Here is a 24,022-nt window from a genome sequence, read left to right as displayed (position 1 = left end):
CACACACACACACACACAAACTATATGGTGTAGTGTGAGGCATCGCTTTATTTCAGTTTCGAATCTGTTCACTTTCAAGATCATCTATACCACACAGAAACTCTAGACCTGATTGTATCTCTGCAGGCCTGATACTCCAGCCAAAATAAGATCAGTTCCCGGAAATGTATCTCTTTAGTCAATTTAATATGGAAAAGGTCGTGTGTACTCATGTGTACATGTGAGTGTGCAGATTGAAGAATATCTCCAAAATAAAGAAGAAATAATAGTAGAAAAAAAAGATTGTCCCAAATGTAATACTGTAATTATGCTCAAAGTAAAACAATTTTTAACCCCTTCTTTCAAAACACAGAGCCATGTTAATATGCTAGAAGGAGGTAAATAGAGTGAGTTTTAAAAGAGACACCCAGATGCTAGTACAGAACTGTAACACTATTATTTGAGATCTGGACGACAATTTAGAGAGAATCTAGTTTACCCTCTTTAATTTATTTCTCAGTTTCTCTCAATTTAGACTCTATACCTTTTAAGTCACAGAAAGAACTCCCATTCAGTTTGCTAATGAATTCTTTATCTACTTTTATCTTACTTGACATTTCCATATTTTGTAATGCCATTGGTCTTGTTTCACAGAGTTTTTCTCCTTGTGACACTCCAAGAATGTCTCCTATTCTGTCTTTTTGTCATGCATACACTCTTTACCAGGCCTACAGACATTTGAGTTCCTAAAGGCTGTATTCTAATTCTTCATTTCTTCTCAGATCTACAGTATCATAATTTGTATTTCAGTGGGATCTTCCTGTGTTAAAAAAAAAAAAAGTGAAAAGAACTTAGATTTTTTTTTCCTCCCAGAATCTACCTTTGAAAAAGTATAGAATTTTTGTGACTTTGCTCTGATATTTAAACCAACCCAAAGATAAACTTGTCATTTATGGGATAAAAGATAGTAAAGCATTCTCAAATCAAGTCCTATGGTAGAGTGTCAAGGTGGCTAAGGAGTTATATTTCATGGACAAATGCAAGTTCCTCACCCACTTCATTGTAAGTGCACATTTTCAAGGGAAACTAGTTACTGGAGTGAAAATATTTCCCCTTTCTCTTTTTATTAACAGTATTGGTAAATTCATTTGGAGAGAGCAGGTTATGTGATATGCTTTGTACTGAACTCAGGAACTTTCAATCAGTTTTCAGCCAGTGTGGGAGAAGGAAAAATCCACTTAATTATCTGACCCTTATTGGTGATTAACACTCTGTACTGCAGAGGTGAAACTAAGCCCCCGCTCTTCACTTTTTCTTGCCCCATTTCTATCATGGAACCCTGTTCAAACCTTAATTCGGGTAGGAAAAGATTGCTACTGCCCCCTGCTGGCTCGCTGTCCTTTCTTTCCCTTTTGGTATTTATCTGTGACTTGAGGATGCCCCAAGATTTTATGCACTGAACAGTAGAACGAACTTTCCCAAGTAGGAAGATAGATCAGTTAGGAACTAGAGGCTAAATTAAAACAAAACACTCAAGAGCTGAGAAAGGCAGAAGATATTCTAAATCGCTGATCTCCGCGAACCTTTTTTTTTTTTTTTTTTTTTTTTTTTTTTTTTTTTGGTATGCGAAAGCTTCTCTGTACCAAGGAAATGCACTCTCCACTTCAGCACAGGACTTAGCTTTTCCTCTAGCTTCCGCTGACCAGATGTTGATTTCCTATATCCCTATTATAATTTCAGTACGCTGGATCTTGTTCTTTGTTTTCCTAGTTTACTTTTCTGATACTTTTAATCCTCTTTCAGTCTCTTCTGCTTCAAACTCCTTTCCCGCCTACCCACAGGCATTTCTAGGAGCTCGACCCTAGCCTCACCTTTTCCCTCTACACAGACTCTAGCCATAGTTGTTATCGCACCCCTTTCAGTAGCTCCTCACCAAAGAATCAGTCACTCTGCATTTCAACAGCAGGCGCATCTCCTCTCAAATGCCTCTCTCCGACCCCCGCCCCAAGCTACTGAAATAGGAAACATGCGCACTTCAGAGCTAGGAGCTGTCCGAGTGCTGAAATTTATAGGCTGGGTAAGATCACGTCTCCGTCTCTTTCTGTAGCCCTCATTCCAGCACAGGATCTCAGCATTTTTTCCCCCTCTTTCCCCCAAACACTCCAATACACAGAGTCTTTTCTTCTCCCTCATTTACAACTTCTTTTTAAAAGAGAACATTTCCTAAGGAAAGGGGATTTGCTGAATAGAAAAGATATAAAACAAAAGCTACAGCAGCCTGACTTCCAGCGTGGCATTGTCACCAGCCCCTTTGCATGGTGATGCGATTAAGGTAACAGCATTTTTATTATTCAGGAAAAGCAGCTAGGGGATTCATCAGTTCTGAGGCTTTGTCTCTCCTGGGCTAACTGATGGTTCTGAGCCTTGGTTTGACCTGACCATGATGCCCAAGACTGGCACTTTTTGTTTTTTCTCAGCAAACTGTACAACCCCAAATCTCTTTTTGATTTTCAAGGAAACTAGATTCCTGCCAGATTTTGAGTCTGGACAATAAATAGGCACTTTGTCCTAGTCTTCTTTCTGGAATCATTTCGGGATATTTTCCACAACCATCACAGAAACAGGAATGAACCGGCAGCTAGTGAACATTTTGACAGCCTTGTTTGCATTTTTCTTAGGGACAAACCACTTCAGGTAGGTGAAATGATTTTGCATGCTTATATTTTCCACATGAAAACTGTTTGAAAGAGAAAGTATGCAATGATCTGTCTGTCTGTTCCTTGAATCCTACTATTTCAATGTTGGAGAGGAGAGTTTGCTTTCTTTTGTTCATTTAAAAAAAAAAGCTTAATTATGGTGGGAGGGAGGCAAATGTTCACCAAAGCAAGTTTTATGTTACATAGCTGCACTCTATGCATTTTGACACACATTTTCACCGTCAATGTGATATTAAGATTAGGCTAGTGAGTTGTGTGCTCTTTACATTTCTGTATAAGGTTGATATCTTTAGCTTTCAAATTTTTCTGGAAGTCATTTAAAGGGATTATTGGGTGCAATGTTCCTTTTTTCATATGGTGGAATTGATTGGATTAATTCCACAGGAGCACGCTCATTTGATGTAAAATAAATAGGAACACTGATTCTCAGCCAACTTGGGACTTCTCTTAACTAAAATCGTACTATGAAGTCTATGATTTAGAATTTTTTTTTCAAGTAGTAAATATCTTTATGCAACTCTATCCTCCTGTTCGGTTTATTTGAGAATTGATTGCATATCAAAATTTAATTAGAAATGACATCTTTGTACTTATGTCTGTATGAGAAATGGGGTGTGGATAATTAAAACAAGTGAGATGTCATATTTGCATGCTTGTATTCTCTATATAATTTACTAATTGTGAAATCAATTGATACTTCAATCAGTTTTATTGCCAGTGAGTAAAATATCCAGTTAATGACATAGAGTCTAAGACAGGCTAGACATAAAATATGCTACTAAAACAAAATATAGGTCATTTAATGTTTTAAAAGATTTTATGTTATTTTTTTACAGAGCAAGGAGAAATTGTACACATAGAAATAATGCTATGGGTACTGGGAAAACCCCCTATGTTCTTTTCAGGTTTACACCTCTTACTATCATTAAGAAAGATTGTAGGCTGGGTTTTTGTTAGAGTCATCACCACCACCACCATCATCATCATTATCATCAACATCATCATCATCATCATCAGCCTCATTCCAACCACCATCATAGTAAAATAATATTCAATTAATCAGATGAATCTGCATATGGAAATGTGAGTATTTCTGGGTGGCTAAATCAATTTTTAACTCCCACCAAATGTTCATATCAACTTTGCACTTATAATTAATGCCTCTGATTTGAAAAACTGGTATGAGTGTTATATTATCTTAATGGCAGAAGTAACAAATTATTTAAAACACAGGCATATATATACAGTATATACATATATGTACACACAAACACTTTAGTGTCATTCAGTCAACTAGCAATGTATTATGAAAGAATTTATCTTCTTATAAAACAAATATGTGATTTTATATATACTTTATGATTTCTAAAATGGATTTAAAAATCTGAGAAATTTTCCATTACTTTTTCCTGTTTTGATAATGATAAAGGTCAAAAGCCTTAGAAATGATATTCCATTAATACTTTATTGGAGAATCAGCAATTTACATATTCATATGTGAATAAGAACTGAGAAAATAATTCAAGTAACATACTCATTATGGATCTATTTTAAAATGGTGGTAAAATTCCAAGTGAATGTTCTTTTTTCAGATAACACACTGGAAAAGACTAATGCTGATAGCTGCAATAGAATGGTAGCAAGTGAGAAAATATGCATGTAATAACTAACTGTATTATTCAGTCTATCTTGTTATTATATATTTCTCATAAATGGTAAAAGATAAGCTTAAAGCTGAAATGTTGTAACAACTTTTATAGCCATGAAGAATTGATATTATCATGTGAATTTAAATAACTGTGTTCAGTTCTCTGATAATTCTAAAAACAAAAAATCCTTTGTCCACAAATCTGGAACCTGAATCAATATATATTATCCCACCTTAAACAAAATATAATTAATGTTCAGCAACTTGGTTGACATTGCTCAGGATTTATTCTTATTAGTTGAAGTTAACTTTAAAGATTGTTCAAGTTGAGAAGTTGATCAAGACCTCACATTTTTCTATTTTCTTCTTATATTAAATATCTTCTGCAAAATGTGGTTCAAATGTTCTGTATTAGTTCTAAGAAAATGAAAGGGTAATTCTTACTAAAAGAGTTAATAATGTGTTTAGGGAAGCTTTCTGCAAAGACCATGACTCCAGGTCTGGAAAACATCCCTCGCAGACCCTATCTCCTTCAGATTTCTTGGATAAATTAATGGGAAGGACATCAGGATATGATGCAAGAATCAGGCCAAATTTTAAAGGTAGGTTCCAGTAAAAACTTATGTTGCAGCTTTGTGAAATGTCTCAGGTGTAGGAATACTTTGCAGTGAAGTACATTTTCATTGCACAATTTCAGGCTCACTGTGAAAAAGAATCAGCAAGCATGTCATTTGTTTTATTTTGGCCTTCTTTTAAATATTTCTAGATTTAAACATTTTACATATTACTTAACACTTGTCATGTTCAAAAACTTTCCTGTGTTTTATTCTATTATACAAGTAATCCTAGTGACAGAGATTATTGTCACAATCCTTATTTTGTCTTAAGTTGAACTATGACTGAAAGTGAATAGAAAAACAAATGATAGAGTTTGCTTGCATGAACGTCTATGAAGACATGCACCAAGTTCAATGGGTGAACACCAAAATACTCAGTTTTTTTCAATAATATGTCTGTGTAAATTCTGAATTTTAATATAATACGTCCTATTTTGTATTCTTTCAGGCCTCTAATTTTTGAACTCTGCTAGAAAAGGCTTTAATTTAATATATCATATACTTTCAATTCTAAGTCATTTAAATATTCCAATTGTTGATTTGAAATTATCTATCTGAAATTAATGAAAAGAAATGGTATAGGATTCTAAAATAGACTTGGCAGAGTTGGTGAATACTTTTTGGGCTAATTGGAAAAAAAATAAAAGATTAATTTTGTTTTTCCTTGTTTAACATTACAAAATACATTTATTAGTATGTAGATGATTTGGTTTGTCCATTTAATTCTTTGTTTTTAAATCAGAAGAAAACTGTAGTAAAGAAACAAACAATTGTTGCTGGAATTGAATTGTTCTGATGCTTTCATTTTTTAATACGTATTTTAAATCCAAGTGTCCTTTCTAAACTGTTGAGTGTAACATAATACACTGTGAAATGTTTATGATATTTTATAAAGGGGGATAATTTAAATCTAACTATTATGTAGCAATACATGCATCACTTGGTTTTGCTCATCAGTAATTCAATCATGTTACTTTCCTGGAGTTTTGATTCCTACTATTGGAAAATATTAGCATGAAAAATAAACTCTAAATTTATTTCTTCTTTAAATGCAATGCCTCTGAATATACCCAGTTTGAGCACATTCCATAAGGTTGTATATCGTAATTTTGGCAAAACAAGTATCCTTATAATTGACAATGATTCTTAAAAAGGCAGCTAAGTTCCGTTTTCCTGAAGAAACTTTGTAAGTTCATTCAATTTTCTACAATTTTGTGGACACTTCTCAGGAACTCGATATTTGAAATGAAGTTATATGAGTAACAAGCCAAGAGTCAGCCTTCAATAGCATTACTCATTTACATACATAGAGTGAAAAACTAGGTGCTGGGCACTTTGGAAAACTGAGAGAAGAAACAGGTGTATACACACAAAACATTCAATGTGAAAAAGAAGCTGTTATATGAGTGTGTATGGTATTTGAAGTTAAGTACCATGGTGTACTATGAGAGGGTCCCTCATACTGGAGAGATAGTTTCCTACTAGGCCCATCATAGAAAGCCTCATTTTATCCAGATAGGGAAAACTTCTCAAGTTCATAAGTACTTTTGCCTGATTAGTAATTCTTATCCCTGTCAAATATTAGTAAAGCAAGCATATGTGTGATTATATAGTGTTTTAATATGCACATAGAATGAATTATGATTTTTCACAAGTTTTTCCCTCTACTGTTTCTTCTGTGGATGTCACATTTACAAATGATGATTGTAGTTCTAAAAGAGCAATGAACAAAGAGGTTGGGGTTAGCAGTCCAAAGTCACCTCTTTTTGATCTAGTCAATACGCAAAGAAAAGATACAGAACTTTTAAAGGACTGATTTAAGATAAACGAAAAAGAATATCACTTTCTCTTTTTTGCAGTCTTATTTTCTTTTTTCCACTGGCTATTCTATCCACCCACACCTCAAATATTATCCTCCTTTCTAGCTTCCAAACCTCTAGGCCATCACCTCTCCCCTCTGCCTCAATGAGGGTGTTCCCCACCCATCCCCCACCCAACTGCCCCAGTGTTCTCCAACAGGACCAAGGGTCTCCCCTCCCACCTATACCAGACAAGGCCATCCCTTGACAGAGCCCCTCCATGTGCACAACTTGATTGGTGGTCTAGTCCCTGGAGCTCTGGGGTGTCTGGTTGGTTGATACTGTTACTTTTCCTATGGAGTTGCAAACCTCTTCAGCTTCTTTGGTCCTTCCCCTAACTCCCTATTGGGATCCCTGTGGTCAGTCTGATGTTTAGCTGCAAGAATCAGCATCTCTATTTGTCAGGCTCTGGCAGAGCCTCTCGGGGGACAGCTATATTAGGCTCTTGTCAGCAAGTACTTCTTGCAACAGTATCAGGGTTTGGTGACTGCATATGAGATGGATCCCATGAAGGGGCAGTCTCCAGATGGCCTTTCCTACAGTCTCTGCTCCATTCTTTGTTCCTCTATTTCTTTTAGACAGGAACAATTCTGGGTTAAAATTTTTGAGATGGGTGAGTGGCCCCATCTCTCACTCTTGAAAGACAACTTTACTCTGTATACTTATGAAAGACTTGTCCATACACAGTCCTCTAGATAGAAGTCTCAGCACTGTAGGACAGCTTATCACAGAACCAGAAGTTATACATACTGTTAAAACATTAACTATTAAGTGTACAGCTATATCCAGTGCAAAACACTAAACTTTTTTGTGTCATTAAAACACATAATAGGGCATATCATCACCCAAACCAATGTGCTGCTTATATATGCTCTGTTCCTTTCAGTCCAAATGTACCGAAAAATGTTCATGAGTGTACATTCGCCAGTAAACTCTCCAATGGTCAGTGTTGATTCTAGAATGCAAGCAAGAATATATGGGTAGAAAGATTTTATAAGAAAGGTTGACACATTATAACACAGTGCTGCTTCACAGACACTATTTGCCTCTAAGACACTAAGAAGTTATTTCTAAACAACACTTCCTCACAGCCACTCCTGCAATGTAAAATGAGCAAAAACAATGTAGGAAAACAAAGATAATGTAAAAAAGATGTGTCAGTACAGGTTACAAATTTCAATTCTAAAGTGAATGAATGTCATTGAGTTTTGTCTTCTCCGTTTAACTCTCTACTATAATAAACATCATTATTTCCTCACAAACTTATTTAGATAGACGATTTATATCAGACCAGGTCAATTACTTGACATCTTTCCAAGGTGTTCTTTAGTTTAAGGAGCTTGGTATTTCAATGTAAATGATTCTCTAATATTTTAAGGTAAAGTAATTTCATGTCCTTGGCACTCTAATGGGACATTATATGTCTAATAAGATAAATATGCATATTTATGTATTATTAATCTACGCTACACTGTTCTTAAGAAGACAGGATAGTATCCTATTCTACATATACACACGGGAGTTTATGATAGTTTAAGGCAAATAACTCATCCTTTTTAGTAGAATGAGAAAATAAGAAATAGAAAGAAATGCAGATTAAACTGTGGAAATGATTGCTTTGAATTGACTTACTAGATGTTGAGAGTGGGACTTTGGGCAGCAGTAGACATAGTGACAAATAAAAATGCTCTTAAATTAGTGTCAAGGACAAAATTAAGATTGAGAAATAATTGGAAACTTGGAGCATCAATAACCTAGGAAGAAAACTATAGTACTAATATTTGTTTGTAAATGTGTGAATGAGAAATTTTACATAGTATGTAGAAATGAAAAGCAATTAAGAGATGCGATTGCATCTAGAATAGGAAGAGACTCCTTCTAAAGCAAATTGGTTGTGATAATAATAAACATGATGATCTTGATATTGATAACAATAATGATCGAGAAGAAGAGAGAAAGACAGATTTTTACCACGAGAACAAAAGCCATACCAAATATGGGTTACTAAGATAAGGTGAATGGCTACTTCATGAGCCTTAGGAAATCATAGGTGGTTTCTCTGCTTTCCCCATTCCTTCACACTGGAAACAAGAAAAGCAAATATAAATGTATAACTTTTTCCTATTGGAAAGCTTTTTTTCCAATGTACTTGCAAGTCAGAAAAATATTGCATGTCTATTCCCTTTCCCTGATGGGTTTTGAAAGATGTCATCATGGACATACATATATGAAGGAAGATAGATGCAAACTAGGGAAAGAAACAAAAAATGATTCAGTCTTAATCCCTGTAATTGAGAGACATTCTTAGAAACTATAGGGAAAAATAGCTTTTCTTACGTGCTGAGGCACAAGTGCATAAACAAAATCATGAGTCAGAATTGCCAATTGAATTCTATCTGTAAGATACATAAAGATGCAAATCAGACCCTGTCAAAACTTAAATTTTCTAATTTCTCTGCACAGAAAAAACAAAAACAAAAGCAAAACACAAGTATACCCATTCACAATTACCTTGTCTTAACACCATAGAAAATGGTTGATTCTGTATCAACAGAGAAGTGTCTTTCCTCCACTTGGGTGACTGGTCTCATTTTACTTGATTTATCATGGTGCTGTGTTCTATCATCCTATCACATTTGCTTTTGTCACTTTGTACCTTGAAAGTGTTACTTTCAACACTAAGCATTTAATGAAATGCTCAAACATGGATAAAATGCATTAGTTCTGTTTCTCTCATTTTGAAACAAAGCCTTTATCTCTTTTAATACAATTTTCTTTGAAAATAAAATTAACTTCAAGTTAAATCTTGAATCTCATTCCAGTGTGAACAAATAGATTGCATTGCAGCAGTCTTGGGGATAGAATTTGGAGTAGATAATATTAGGGGGTAATATTCATTTCTCATCTTTGTGCTTGCCATGCCAACTAATTTTTCTCAAATCTAGAGATCTATGTTTGAAACTGGAATATGTGACATTAAAACCTACATTTGCACTCAATATAGCTTTCTGAAATGTCCAGTGAGTTAGTAGCTAAAGAAACATTTCATATATAGTTAGAGCTGGGTTGATCCTCTTCCATGAAACCAAGTATCTTCAGGCTTTGACTTTTGGAGACTGTAGCACAATTCAGTTAAAGTTCAGATATGAATATCAACTCCTATCCAGTTGAAACAGGTGAAAATGGTACCTTTCTCAGTTAGGAATAAAGTAGCCAACCATGATCATGTGTTTGATCACATGGATATTGGACATTATGTTAAATTCTAAAAATGAAGGATAGGATGCTTCTAAGTGTGAGGCATGAGTCTGCAAAAAGTAGTAAAAGCCCCCAGGCACTCTAAAACATACCAAAACCTTGGCTATTCTGAGATCTCCACTTTATTAGAAACTGCAGAAAACATCATCTCAGTTACATTGGTAAAAATTATGAAATTATATGAATTATCCATTGCACGATGACTTTCCTCACAGAATTCTTACTCTGCTTTAATTTAGGATTTCCCAGAATTTATCAACAGGTTTGAGGTAAACTCATTATTTAAGTCTTAGAATGGGGAGAAAAGCCCAACAGAATAATGTCAGTGTTGAAACATATTAGATTAATTGTTAGAAAATGTAAAATGCTTGTTTTTCAGATACCTGTAAGTTTCAGAGTAAAAACATCATGCATATAAATGCAGCATGTGCTTTTTGTAGACCTCCATTTTTAAAATGGCAACAGTACTTATTTCAACTGGACTATAACCATGCCCAATTACAAGATGATTGTCATTTCTATTAGGAAAAATTGTTGGTCCTTGGCTATATACTGAAAGTGGAAGAAACCAGAAATATGAGGAAACTAGAAAAAAAACTAAAAGAAAGAAAATTAGATGATTGAAAATAAGAATGCTATACTTTAGAACAAATTATAAAACCACTTTCTAAAGTGTTTTTAGTATGTTCATACATTCCCTTTCCAATGTACATATACCATGGCTATATGTGTATATACATAAAACTTGGTTGTATATGCATTAAAATATCTAAAAGATACAGAAGAGAATATTGGTTGCCTCTAAGAAGTGGAAGTGGTTACCAGGGGACCTAGAATCGAAAGAATTTTCCTTCATTCAACATGTCTGAACTTTGGTCATTGCATACACTTCTATTTCCAAAGGAGAACTAATTTGTAAATATGTATTGAAACATAGAATTCAAGGAATATTCTCTCTCTCAGACTGTTCAGGCTTTAATTACAGATTAGAACAAATGCTACTTTAGGTACAGTAATATGAGTGTGGCCTGATTTCAATAATATTCAAAACTCCTGCCTGAAATTCCCTGACTAATATATTTCTTAAATTAGCTTGCTACTATCATGACTCAAATTACAGTGCTGTTGCTCCTGTTTTGCATTCATTTCTCATCTCACATTAAAACAAATGATGGAATTAATAGTAAGGCTTATCAGTTACTTTCTTCAAACCTTATTTAAAAATATTGTTTCTGGTCTTGAATATGTAGACCCTAGGTTTTGGGGGTTTGTTTCAATTAATTAAATTTTTCTTGATGTTGTTATCCAGGTACAAAAGGCTTTATAATTACTCTCATCTCCTACCCTGTCAGGCTCTCACTCCTCTCGAAAAGTTCCTTTTCCACATTTACTCCTCTTATTTTGTTTTGTGATCCACTGAGTGAGGATTTGTCTTGCTGTTTTGTTTGGTTATTGTTTGGCTGGTTTTTTGAGACCAGTTTTCTCTGTGTAATGGTTCTGACTGTTCTGGAACTCACTTGGTAAACCAGGCTGGCCTTGATCTCACAGAGATCTGCCTTCCTCTGCCTCTTGAGTGTTTGGACTAAAGGTATGTGTCACCATGCCCAGCTCACTGGGTGAGTTTTAAAGAACAAGACAATTGCAGGTAAACATGTGGGTAGCAAAATGAAATTTACATGTACCTGTTTTGTTCAATAATGATATTAATGAAGATTTAAACATCTGAAGCCCACAATTATATCACGATTTACTTTAGGTTTTGTGTACTGTATGAACATCAGTCCAACTGATTACACCAGCCCCCAATCCTTGCCTTAAGCCTACAGGATACTTGCCAGGAATTATAGTTGGTATCAAAAGAAAGAACCCACAACATAATAATGATTTCTTAGAAAGCACATGCCAAAAGCTTTAGCAGTATGTCATTTCCCATTGCATAGGAACAGAATAGCATTATGGAAAGAGACCTGGACCCAGTCTAGAAGATGCACATTTCTGTTGGGGTTCAGCCAGTTTTGAGAAAACATAACTTCACACTTATTCATGTCTTGTATATTCTTCTGCCTTTAACTGCATCATTTGGGTTATTTTTGAAACTCAAATTTGGCAAATAGTCATGCATTTTATTTGTTTTTATCTATTAAAGTTGTTTTCATCTAAGTAAATAGTTATAATTACTTGCATAAGACTTTTATAATATTGAGCCTTTCAGCATTCCATCATGTGATCAGTAAGAGCCCTTAAAGACAATGGTAAAAGGAAATAACAGACTTGCAAAAGGTGATTCTTTGATCTCCACAGATGCATAGTGCTATACACATGCTCAGAAATCCATATCATGTTGATAGGTGTGTGTACACATATGCACACATACACACACATCACTAATAAGCAAATACATGTAGCAATGGAGGAATGGGGACTTTTTGAGCCCCTGAGACCCCACCCCTGCCTGAAGATCTATTGGTAGCTAATGGTTGGTGGGTCAGGAAGAAACATTTTCTTCACTGGTCTAGTCACTGTTAAGGTGCCCATATCTTATAACTGATCTCTTCCATGCAATAAGTCAACAACAACTAAATTAAACATAAAATTAGACAGGGGGACTAGTTGTGAAATGAAAGGGCATGAGCAGGCATGAAAAGGTAGAAAGTGGTACATATGATCGAACTACATTATTTAAATGCATGAAAATGTGTTATGATATATAATTAATATATTTTAATAAAGGGTAATAAATCACAAATTGAACTTGTATAAGAGTAAGAGGGACTATTATCAATACTGTGAGTTATTACTACCATCCTTGCATTATTTAACTCAGCATTTACTGTGATTAGCAGAACTTGTACTTCATGAGTATATCCTCATAGATGTTGACTTTTTTTAAATTGGAAGAAACCAATTAGACACATTCTAGCACATTCAATTCTACTGCTGGTGATTGCACAGCAGTTGCTATGTATCTCACTTAGTTTTTCTTTTATTAGTTCAGTGGGAGCATTTTTTAATGTAAAAGGGTTATTTGAAATGCCTAAGTATGAAGCCAAGAGGGAGCCATTTGTATGAAGGCATTATATTTCTCCTTTCAAATACTACCCATGATTATTACACTGGATTTGTCTGAAAGAATAAACCAAATGAAAACTGCAGACTAAATCTCACCCAGTCTATGAAAGGGAGATCCTGCAGTTAACTGTTGCTGCTATTAATTTGTTGCTTACTGTTGGTGCAAGGTTCATTACACAAGCACACATAATTGATTTCCAATTTTACAGTAAGTGTTTTAAAGAGAGCATTTGATCTCTGCAACATGGGAACTTAAGAGCATGAGAAAATGAGGCCCATCATGTAGGTTTTGAGAATGTATTGTGTAAATCCTTAGTTAATGATGAGTAACCCCATATACTTACTTTCTTCACTAAAAAGTCTAACCATCTTGTACTGAATTCAAGAGAGCTCTCTTTCCCTTCCTATCTTGAAGGACAAAATGATCTATGTTGCTGATGAATCTGTAATTTAAGAAATAAAAATTAAAACGATAATGCCAGATATATTAAGGTGTCACTGCACTTAATAATTGGACACTGTAATAATTCTAGTTGGAGTCATTATGCTTAGAGTAAGAAAAGAATAGCCATTGGTTTATTCTTAATAATGCTATAACAGGTAATAGATATTTTCCTATGGTGTTGTATTAGACAATTATTTGAATAAGGCATAGAAAGAGAAACATATCTATCAAGCCTCTTAACATGATTTTTGCAAGCAATATTTATGTTTTTTCCACTGAAAATATTTTTTCATACAGTATATTCTGATCAAAGACACTGAAGACACCATGGCTTCAGTACTTGTTCACTGAACAACTCTCTTGAGAGGGCTGTTCTGGATATTTATGATTGATAACAGATACTTGTAACATGTAAAAGCCACTCAATGATTGATATGAACAAAGGATTTAAATATCTGACTGTTATACAGGACTATGGAGGAAATTTAGGAATAAAGTCAATAGATTTTATCTATCTATCATCTATCTATCTATCTATCTATCTATCTATTTATTTATTTTACATCTCAATCACAGCCCCCTTTCCTCTTCTTCTCCCAGTCCCTCCCTCACAAATCCCTCTTTTCATTATCTCCTCTTCTTCTCATCAAAAAGGGGGAAGTCACCCTTGTGCAGCACCCTGCTGGAGTCTCTTATGGCTCACCAACCAGGACAATAACTAGGCCAGTTCAAGTGGGAAGCTGTGCTCTCTTTTAGTCCTGTCCTGAAGTGTACAACCAACTTTCCATTTGTACAAGGATACATCAAATGATGGCTCGGTTTAGTGCATACTTCCATTCAAGAGGCCAAAACAAGTCTTGGATTAAGCATAAATGTGGGAAATACATAAGCAATTGTAATGCATGATACTGGATAGTTTTTATTTTCCATTTCTTCTTTTTTTGTTGAGAGGGGGACATATTTTCTTGGGAGTAAAAATCTCATTTCTCTATGTACTGTCAAAACAAGGAATCAATTTGTTACAAGGGAGCATATTTGTGTATACAAAATATACATGTAAAGGTAGTTTTTAATCTTTATGTTTGGGGTATAAACATATTTTATTTATATATTAATAATGTCAGTTTTCTCTTCTGTTATCTCATTTCAATAAAGATTAGGATACAGTGTAAAAGCTGGATGGTGAGTAGCCCAGTATAGAAATTATGTGGTTCTGCTCCACTATGTTCATAGCAGCCTTATTTATGATAGCCAGCAGCTGGAAAGAACCCAGATGTCCCTCAATAGAGGAATGGATACAGAAAATGTGGTACATTTACACAATGCAGTACTACTCAGCTATTAAAAACAATGAATTTATGAAATTCTTGGGCAAATGGATGTATCTGGAGGATATCATCCTTAGTGAGGTAACCCAATCACAAAAGAAGTCACTAGATATGCATTCACTGATAAGCAGATATTAGCCCAGAAACTTAGAATACCCAAGACACATTTTGCAAAACACAAGAAAACCAAGAAGGAAAACCATCATGTGGATCCTTCATTCCTCCTTAGAATAAGGAACAAAATACCCTTGAAAGGATATAGGTACAGAGACAAAATTTAGAGCTAAGATGAAAGGATGGACTATCCAGAGACTACCCCATCCCGGAACCCATCCCATCATCAGCCACCAAACCGAGATACTAATGCACATGCCAGCAAGATTCTGCTGAAGGGACCCTGATATAGCAGCCTCTTGTGAGGTTATGCCAGTGCCTGGCAAACACAGAAGTGGATGCTCACAGTCAGCTATTGGATGGAACACAGGGCCCCCAATGGAGGAGCTAGAGAAAGTACCCAAGGAACTGAAGGGGGCTGCAACCCTGTAGGTAGAACAACAATATGAACTAACCAGTACTCCCTGAGCTCCTGTCTCTAGCTGCATATGTAGCAGAAGATGGCCTAATCGGCCATCATTGGGAAGAGAGGCCCCTTGGTCTTGTAAACTTTATATGACCCAGCACCGGGGAAGGCCAGGGCCAAGTAGTGGGAGTGGGTAGGTAGGGGAGCAGGGGCGTGGGGAGGGTATAGGGAACTTTTGGGATAGCATTTGAAATGTAAATAAAGAAAATAATAAAAAATAAATAAAAAGAAAAAAGAAAAAAGAAGAAATTGTGTGGTTCACTCAAAATGGGTGTAAGACGTTTTAGGAAAATTGAAAATGTGGTATTCTTTCAGTTTAATTGCCTCCCCCCCCCCTTAAATATGTTTATCATGGTAGTTGGTTTGTAGCCATTCTCAGGAGTTCTTTTAGAGTGGATCTTGAGTTGAGTTCTCAGCTAACTGTGGGTTGGGGGTAGTTAGTCCTCTAAGAAAGCAATCACAGGGTTGGGGTGAGGGGCAGAGGGAGACATGGACCTGGATGGGAGAGGAGACAGGGAGGGGAAGGACGATACAGGATCAGGTATTGGAAACAGGACTGAAGCCCCAAGGGCCAGCAGAAAGAATGGAAACAAGCAACCTCAGGAGGTAGGAGGTGGGGGGCCCCTCTAGAATGTACTGGAGACATGGGAGATGAGAGACTTTCAGAACTCAAAGAGAGAGACCTTGGATGAAGTGCTCTACAGTGGAGAGGAGAAAAGAAAAGAAAAAAAACCAGAAAATGTGGTATTCTTTGACTCAACTGTTAAGACTTGAAGAAAGACAAAAGGGAGCAGTTACTCTAGCATAAGGCCTCCATCCAAAGAAGCCACCCATTGGTAATGGGGACACAGTATGGATAATCCTTGCAGTCTAGCCAGAGGCAGGGGATACATCACTTAACCTCACTCTTCTGTTTTCCATTTCTCATGGGACCTTTTCATAAGCCAAATTCAGAGGTTAAGAGAGCTCCCTGGTGGATTAGCTTTTCAGGATAGAAAGAATAGATGTGTAAGAGTGCTGGACATTGAAGGTGGTGACAATTTAAGGTAACCAGACTAAATGTCAATTTATAAGCAAAGTTACCTCCCTGTCAACATTCAGATGGTCAAGTAGATGCCTCTAAAATGGACGATAACTCTAGTGAGCCTTCCTTTATCAATTTGGAGAAAGTGAAGTAAAGAAGGGGTATTTCTCATAGATATTGTCCTGATAGATAAACAATACCCCAGAACATATAAATGAGAGAAGAGTATAATGCAGCATGGCATTTATATGTCCAGCATGTGTGTGTGTGTGTGTGTGTGTGTGTGTGTGTGTGTGTGTGTGTGTGTTTATCTTAGTTATAATATGTGAGAGAGTTATGAGAAATTTAAACATGGAGAGACCAGATGGCCATGTGAGATGTAGGATCGAAAATAAAAGGTGTTTTTATTGGTAACAGAATAGTTTTCTTTCTGATAATTTGGTAGGTTTGCTAATATTGTTTTGACTGTCCAGTGGCAATTCCATGATGAAACACACTGTGAGCTTACATTTGGATACAAGATGTGATTCCAAATCTATTCAGGACAATATTTCTAAGACACATTCTTCTATTCATGCCCTTCAGTTCTACATCTAACTGATGCATCATTAAAGAACAAGAATCATTGGGTGAGGGATTCAAAGAGCATAGAAGAGTAAGCAGTGTGTATTTTCAGGAAATGGGGAGCGCTGGAAAGCATCACTTGTCTACCATCCCCTGCCTGATCTGGAGCTATTTATTGTCACCATTCTGCTTCTCTAGGAAACCTCATCCACTTTAGCACAGAAATGTTCTTCCATTTTAAAACCCAAGTGTTTGTGGAATTTAATATAATCTCTAATCTTCCAATTTGTTTCTATTTAAATATCTGTGTTGATTCCTAGAAACCACTTCATGTCTAACAAGGGAATTAAGATTTCATTTTATCAGATATTGTTTTAGGGAAAAGAAGTATTTTTGTTTTCACGTCCCACAAATGTATTGAGAGGTGGGAACTTATTTATTTAGCTTGGAACCTCAAAGTCTCTGTAAAAGAAGAGCCTCAAGTGTTTAGTTAACTCGTTGGGCCATTCAAGTTAGATGATATGACCTAGGATAACTTATAGCCGTATCACCTAATATTCACAGTGGGTTTCTTGTATTCGACTTTTTTTTCTTTTAACTGACTAATTTTACTGCAGGAATTTTCCATGAATACACTAAATCAACGAATTCAGGATTTAATATTAAAGCAATTTCATAACAGAGTGGATGTTTTAACACAGATAAATGATAAAAATGTAAGAAAATAAGTATGTTCACCCTGACTTAAACAATACGCACTATATCCACACACTAAAATGCCACATAAAATTTCACAAATGTGTAAAATTTTAATGCTTTAATTAAAATTTGAAACATTTATCCTGTACCTCATACTTGTCAATCTTTGCTTCTGCTGAGTAACTAGATCGAGGCACCTGAAATATTCAAGAGATCCACTGGTTTCTTTAGTTTAACAATTGTAGAACTAGAAAATTTAATGGGTGATGCCTTCTTTATAGTATTTTGTCTAATACATTGTGTGCCATAATGCCTTTCCCAAACCAAGAGCTGAAACACCACAGAGGAAAAAAGAATAACTTAAACTAAGTCTCATGTGTCATACTAAAATTCTGACAGCTATGGCTGGAAACATGTTCTCCGATCTCCGATTCATTGGTATCATTTATAAACAACAGACCAAGATTTTTTTTTAAGTTTCCTTCCAACATTTGTAGTCCCTAGTATTGATATTCTAAGTTAATAGATTTCAGTGTGTTCTTTCATAAATTATTGATTCATGCACAGAAGATCTTAGCTTCATCTAATCTTGCTAGAAAATTGGTCTCTTCTCTTGGAAATCACTAATTCTGTCCAGGAAGTTTGTAGTAGTCCATATTTTTATTTCACCTTTCAATACTATTAAGGCAGTTATTTTTTCACATGAAAACCTGGAAATGTATGGTTGAGTTACTGAGTAAATCAGCCAAGTCTTGCCTTGGTTTTGACTTAGGAGTCATAAATTCATGTACAAGACTATTTATGGAAAAGTAGGTAGTATGTACATACTTACATTTTTCATACATGTATATAACAAAATATGAGTGTTTCTGGCCCTATTTCCTCCACAAATTCTCCTCATTTATACTCAATATCCCCTCCTCAACTTTATGTCACACTTTTGTAACTCTGGGTTCACTTAGTGCTGCTCCTGTGTGCATGGATGTGGGTCCATGAACAGGAACATGGAAAACCTACTAGGGGCCACATCCTCAAAAAGAATAACTTTCATACCCCAGCAACTCTCCACCACCAAAAACTTTGGTAATGCAGAAGACCTGGAGATCACTTCTGTAGCAAACCAGGGTTAAAGTGAACTCTTTTAGCCATGACATTGGCAGTAGAGAGTATTTTAGAACACTAATCTCCATCCTTCAGCTCTTCCACACTTTCCCATCTTTCTGCCTCCTCTCCCTCAATATTCCCTGAGCCTTAGTGGTGGCAGGATCCCATTTAGAAATCAGTTGGAGGGATAACCAAAAGAAAAGGGATATAAAAAGACATATATAATTCTACTGTTCCTATTGCTGTGATGAGGGCCATCAGCAAAATCAATTTGAGGATGAAAGGTTTTATTTCAACGTACTGCTTCTAGTCCCTTATTAAGGGAAAACAGAACAGGAACTCAAGGCAGGAACCTGGAGGAAGGAACTAGTGTAGAGGTCATGAAAGAGTTTTACTTAGTATCTTGCTACTCATGGCTTGCTCAGCCTGCTTTCTTATATGCACCCAGAGTTACCACACCAGGGATGACACCACTTAAAATAGGCTATGTCTTCCCATATAAGTCACTAATTAAGAAGATGTGAATATGAATAAAATATATTCTAAGTTGGTTTGCTTAAAGTGATCATGACATGAACAATGAAGGTATGTTAGTCAGTAAGGTGCTTGTCATGTAAACATACAGACCTGAGTTCAATTCTCAGAGACCATGTTGTCAAAACCCAGATATTGTAGTGTATGTTTATAATCCCAGCACCAGGAAGGATGAAACGTGGATCCAAGACTTGGTGGCCAAAATCCCGCAAGAGATGCAAGGAGCAGAACATAAAGAAAGCATGTGCCAAATAAAAGGTTAACAGCACTCGTGGAATAACACCAAAGGCTAAATTTGGCTTTTATATACATGCATGAACATATGCATATGTAGCAACACATACATGTGTACTGATATGATCTCATCTCTCTTCCACATAATATAAATAAATATCCTCATTCTTTTCTCTGAAACCAGTGGCCTCTCTGTGATAAGCTACATAGACACACTTGATCTGGGTCTTAGCAAACTAGCCCCACATTATTATCAGATATATTCTCTATAGCTCTCCAAAAATAGGGAGAATTCTTCACAGTCTAGGACACCTATACGTCTATGTTTCTAAGACTCATAGTTGTTTCTCATGCACATCTGCCTCATTTATTCACAACTTCATTCAGTGTATTTCTCAGTCAATATTCCCATTTAAAATGCAGCAAGTGGCTTCCCTTCTGTAGTTCTCCTGAATGACACCCGAGTTTATAAAATACAAGGTTTCCAGAAAACTGTATGAATGTGACACTTGAGGCAAAAACCCTGAAGCTTATGACATAAAAATTTCCTAACAAGATATATTTACCAAACAGAGAAAATTCTAAACTTCTGCCTACTGAATTCTGTAACTGGCACAAATACATACATGATTTAACTGGCACAAATACATACATGATTTGTTTACTGTATCCTTTTGGAACTGGCTTACAAAGGCCTTCCAGGTAAAGAGCATTGCACATCACCCCTCTTTCCATTGGATTCATTTAAGAGATAGAAATGTATAGCTAAAAGCACTGTACAATGGGTGAAGATATCTTTTTTGGAGTTTGATGGAAGTAGATTCATAGTGAAGCCTCCATGATTAAATTGTCAGTTTGCTGTGGGGCTTTTCTTCTTCCCCCAAAGGTTCAAAAATACAGTAATTGTGTAGAAATTTGGAGCCATGTTTTAACAATATGTGCCAAAATAAACACTGCATACATAAAGTCTCAAGTGAGCAGGTGCATTGTCAGTGTCCAGTCTTTCATACAAATGCCAGAGGAAATTATCTGCTTCAGTGATAAGGCAGAATACTTGAGGGTATTAACTAAAAGTGTCCATCAGTGACATTATGCAATATGCCATATAAATTGCAGAATGACACCTTCAGCAAGAGTTATTGACTCCTGAGGGGTGATGTGGCAGGTGCAAGACGACATAGAAATATAGAATGGATAATAAATAGCTCCTACAGGAAAGCTAAGATCAGAAATAGCTCCTGCACTCCTTTTAGAAAATCCATAGTGCAGCTGCTCTGGAGAGCCTGATTGGCTGTATCTTTATCTGAATGCAAAGAGAAAGGAAACAGAACTGTCAGCCAGGGTTGTGCAGAGCTTCGAAATCTCAGTCTCCTTGATGTTCTTAGGCTGCTAAAAACTTTTGAAATTCCTCTAGCATTTCTGCCCACTTTCAGACCAACTACATACACCTGCACATAGGCTTACAATGTTAATGCAATGTCTTCATGATTAGGTTCATGACTCTATCTGAGTAAGGTTGGCTTTCCCCAGAGTAGAGATTGTGTACAAATGAATTATTATGGATTAACAACCAGGAACAGTGGGTAAGAGGGCAAAAAAAGTGGACAAGAATGAAAACTAAAACAGTGAGTCATTGCAGACAAGGTCCAATAGGCAATGAGTAGTCTCTGTCATATCCTTTAAGAGAAATCTAGACTGGGAGAACACCCTGTAGCCATCCTTGTTGGAAACAAAAGCTGAACATTTATATTTCCTTCTGTGTGAGTTATTGATTAAAGATATTCTCAAGTAGTACATAAGTGAATAAATGGAATATTTCATGTAATCCCTTTTCTTCCCATGTGGTGCAAATGAGTTCTAGAAGTGCCCAATATTTCCCACCCCAGAATGCTTGCTTCACTCTTTCTCTCTCTTTTAATCATAAACTAGCTCTAGAGAAATAGGATTGTTCCTCTTTCTCCACATCCTCACCAGTATCTGCTGTAACCCAAGTTTTTGGTCTTAGTCACTCTGACTGGTGTAAGGTGGAATCTCAGGGTTGTTTTGATTTGTATTACCCTGATGACTAAGTATTTTGAACATTTTTTTAATGTGCTTCAAGGCCATTCGATATTACTCAGTTGAAAATTCTTTGTTTAGCTCTGTATTCCAATTTTTAATAGGGTTGTTTGGTTTTCTGGAGTCCAACTTCTTGTGTTCTTCATATATATATATATATATATATATATATATATATATATATATGATATTAGCCCCCTATTGGATTTAGGATTGATAAAGATCTTTTCCCAATCTGTTGGTTGCCTTTTGGTCTTATTGACAGTGTCCTTTGCCTTAAAGAAGCTTTGCAATTTTATGAGGTCCCATTTGTTGATTCTTGATCTTACATATGTTGCAGAGGATGGCCTAGTCGGTCATCAATGGGATGAGAGGCCCTAGGTCCTGTGAAGGTTCTATGCTCCAGTATAGGGGAGTGCCAGGGCCAGGAAGCAGGAGTGGGTGGGTTGGTGAGCAGGGGGAGGGGGAGGGGATAGGGGGTTTTTGAGGGGAAACTAGTAAAGGGAATAACACTTGAAATGCAAATAAAGAAAATATCTAATAAAAAATTAAACAATAAAAAAGAAAAAAGAAAAATAGGACTGGACTAATATCTCTAATATCATCTTCATGCTAATTCTAACACTAGCAGTCAGTGAGCATCCAATGAACATTTATTAAATAAATAGGTAGATTATATTAATCTTTAATCCCCACATTTGTACTGATCAAACTTGGATATGAGCAACTCAACTAAAATATGCAACCCTGCAATATCGGTTTTGTTTAAAATTTATGAAGAACATTCCTATGTGTTATGTCATTTGGCTCTTCACAGCATTTCCTTGAATCTAAAACAGCCAGGATTTTGTTTTCCCTTCTTGCTGTTTAGAAAGAGAAAGAAGTTGTTTGTATGGGTCATAAACTTACATTATCTTTCCAGATTTATAAAGCCTAGGATGAAGAGGAATGTATGTCATTAAAAATGATGACAGGAGCACTTAGTCTCTATCTGGAATACTTTATTGGATATATTTTTAAAACACTTGTTCACCTTTCTATTAGAGGGTTAATCTAATTTGTCTTTGAAGCCCCAGGTTTCTATTATATTTCTTGTTTTTTTGAGGAACTAAAGAAATGGTTATGTTGACTAAGTGAATTCTTGTGTGTGTGGACAGTTATTAGGTATATATCTCACATTTGACACTTTGCTGTGTATGGCATTATAGTCTGAGAACTTACTATCCCTCCTGCGTTTAAGGTCTAACACATTTTATTTCCTATACACAGTGCTGAACAAGGAATATGAAGACTTAGTATTCAAGCTACCCATTAAATTGATTTTTTTTACCTTCCTCATTTTCCTGATCACATCATTTTCATTGAAGTGTTTGAAATATTTAATAGGAACACCTTTAGCTTACAGTAATTGTGTTGTTACTATGTCTTAAGCTTCTACTATATTTCATATCAATTCATTTAGTTCTGCCAACAATCTTTTAGAAAAGTACTCGTAGAAAAGTTAAAATTAACGGTGTAGGTTAGAAAACAGAATGTACAGCTTATGTGGTAGCCCATTATATTAATTATTTTCCTCATTGCTCTGACACCATACCTAACAAAAGGAGCTTAAAGAAGGAACTGTTTAATTGGGCTCACAGGGTAGGAGAGGCAATATTGTCCATTATGGCAGCTGTGATGGTTTCAACAAGAATGAATTTGAGGTGTAAAAAGCCCATGTCACTTCAGTTGGCTCTCTCTACCTCATGGTTGTTGTCTTAACATACAAGCTCTCAGCTACTACTCCAGCATCATTCCTGCCTGCATGCTGCCATGCTATTGAAACTAAAAGCAGTCCCTGCAATAATGTCTTTCTTCTATAGGTTGTCTTAGTCGTGGTATTTCCTCTGAGCAATAAAAGAGGCAGCAGGGAAGGCATGACAACTGGAGAGAGGTAACTGCTCACAATCCAACTTTGGTCAAGAAGCAGAAGGGCACAAATGCTGGTGTTCAGCTTATTTTCTATATTTTTATTCACTCCAGGATGACAGTCCATGACATAGTGTTGCCCACATTTAGGATGGGTCTGTCCACCTAAGTTAACCTGGTCCAGGCAGTCATTCTCAAGTACACACAGAATTTAGTATCCTAGGTAGATGATTCTAAACCTAGTAAGTTGGCAATGGAGATTAACTACAAGACTCATTGAAATGCAGCAAATCACAGCCAGCTATTGGATGGAACACAGGGTCCCCAATGGAGGAGCTAGAGAAAGTACCCAAGGACCTGAAGGGGGCTGCAACCCTGTAGGTAGAACAACAATATG

At 36.0% G+C, this 24,022-nt stretch overlaps 1 protein-coding gene across 1 annotated transcript in view; it reads left to right on the top strand.

Moving 5' to 3' along the window:
- The first annotated feature begins 2,053 nt into the window (after nt 1-2,053).
- The window catches only part of Glra2 (glycine receptor alpha 2), a 148,317-nt gene continuing 126,348 nt past the window's right edge, over nt 2,054-24,022 (top strand). The window contains exons 1-2 of the mRNA XM_029534584.1: nt 2,054-2,673; nt 4,813-4,946. Coding sequence (XP_029390444.1) covers nt 2,606-2,673; nt 4,813-4,946 — 202 coding nt within the window. The 5' untranslated portion in view covers nt 2,054-2,605. The remainder of the gene's footprint in view (nt 2,674-4,812; nt 4,947-24,022) is intronic.

The sequence above is a fragment of the Mus pahari genome, chromosome X (genome assembly GCF_900095145.1).
Source record: "Mus pahari chromosome X, PAHARI_EIJ_v1.1, whole genome shotgun sequence".
Classification (NCBI taxonomy): Eukaryota; Metazoa; Chordata; class Mammalia; order Rodentia; family Muridae; genus Mus; species Mus pahari.
Note: the sequence above shows the minus strand (reverse complement) of the source record. Positions and strands in the feature narration are given on the sequence as shown.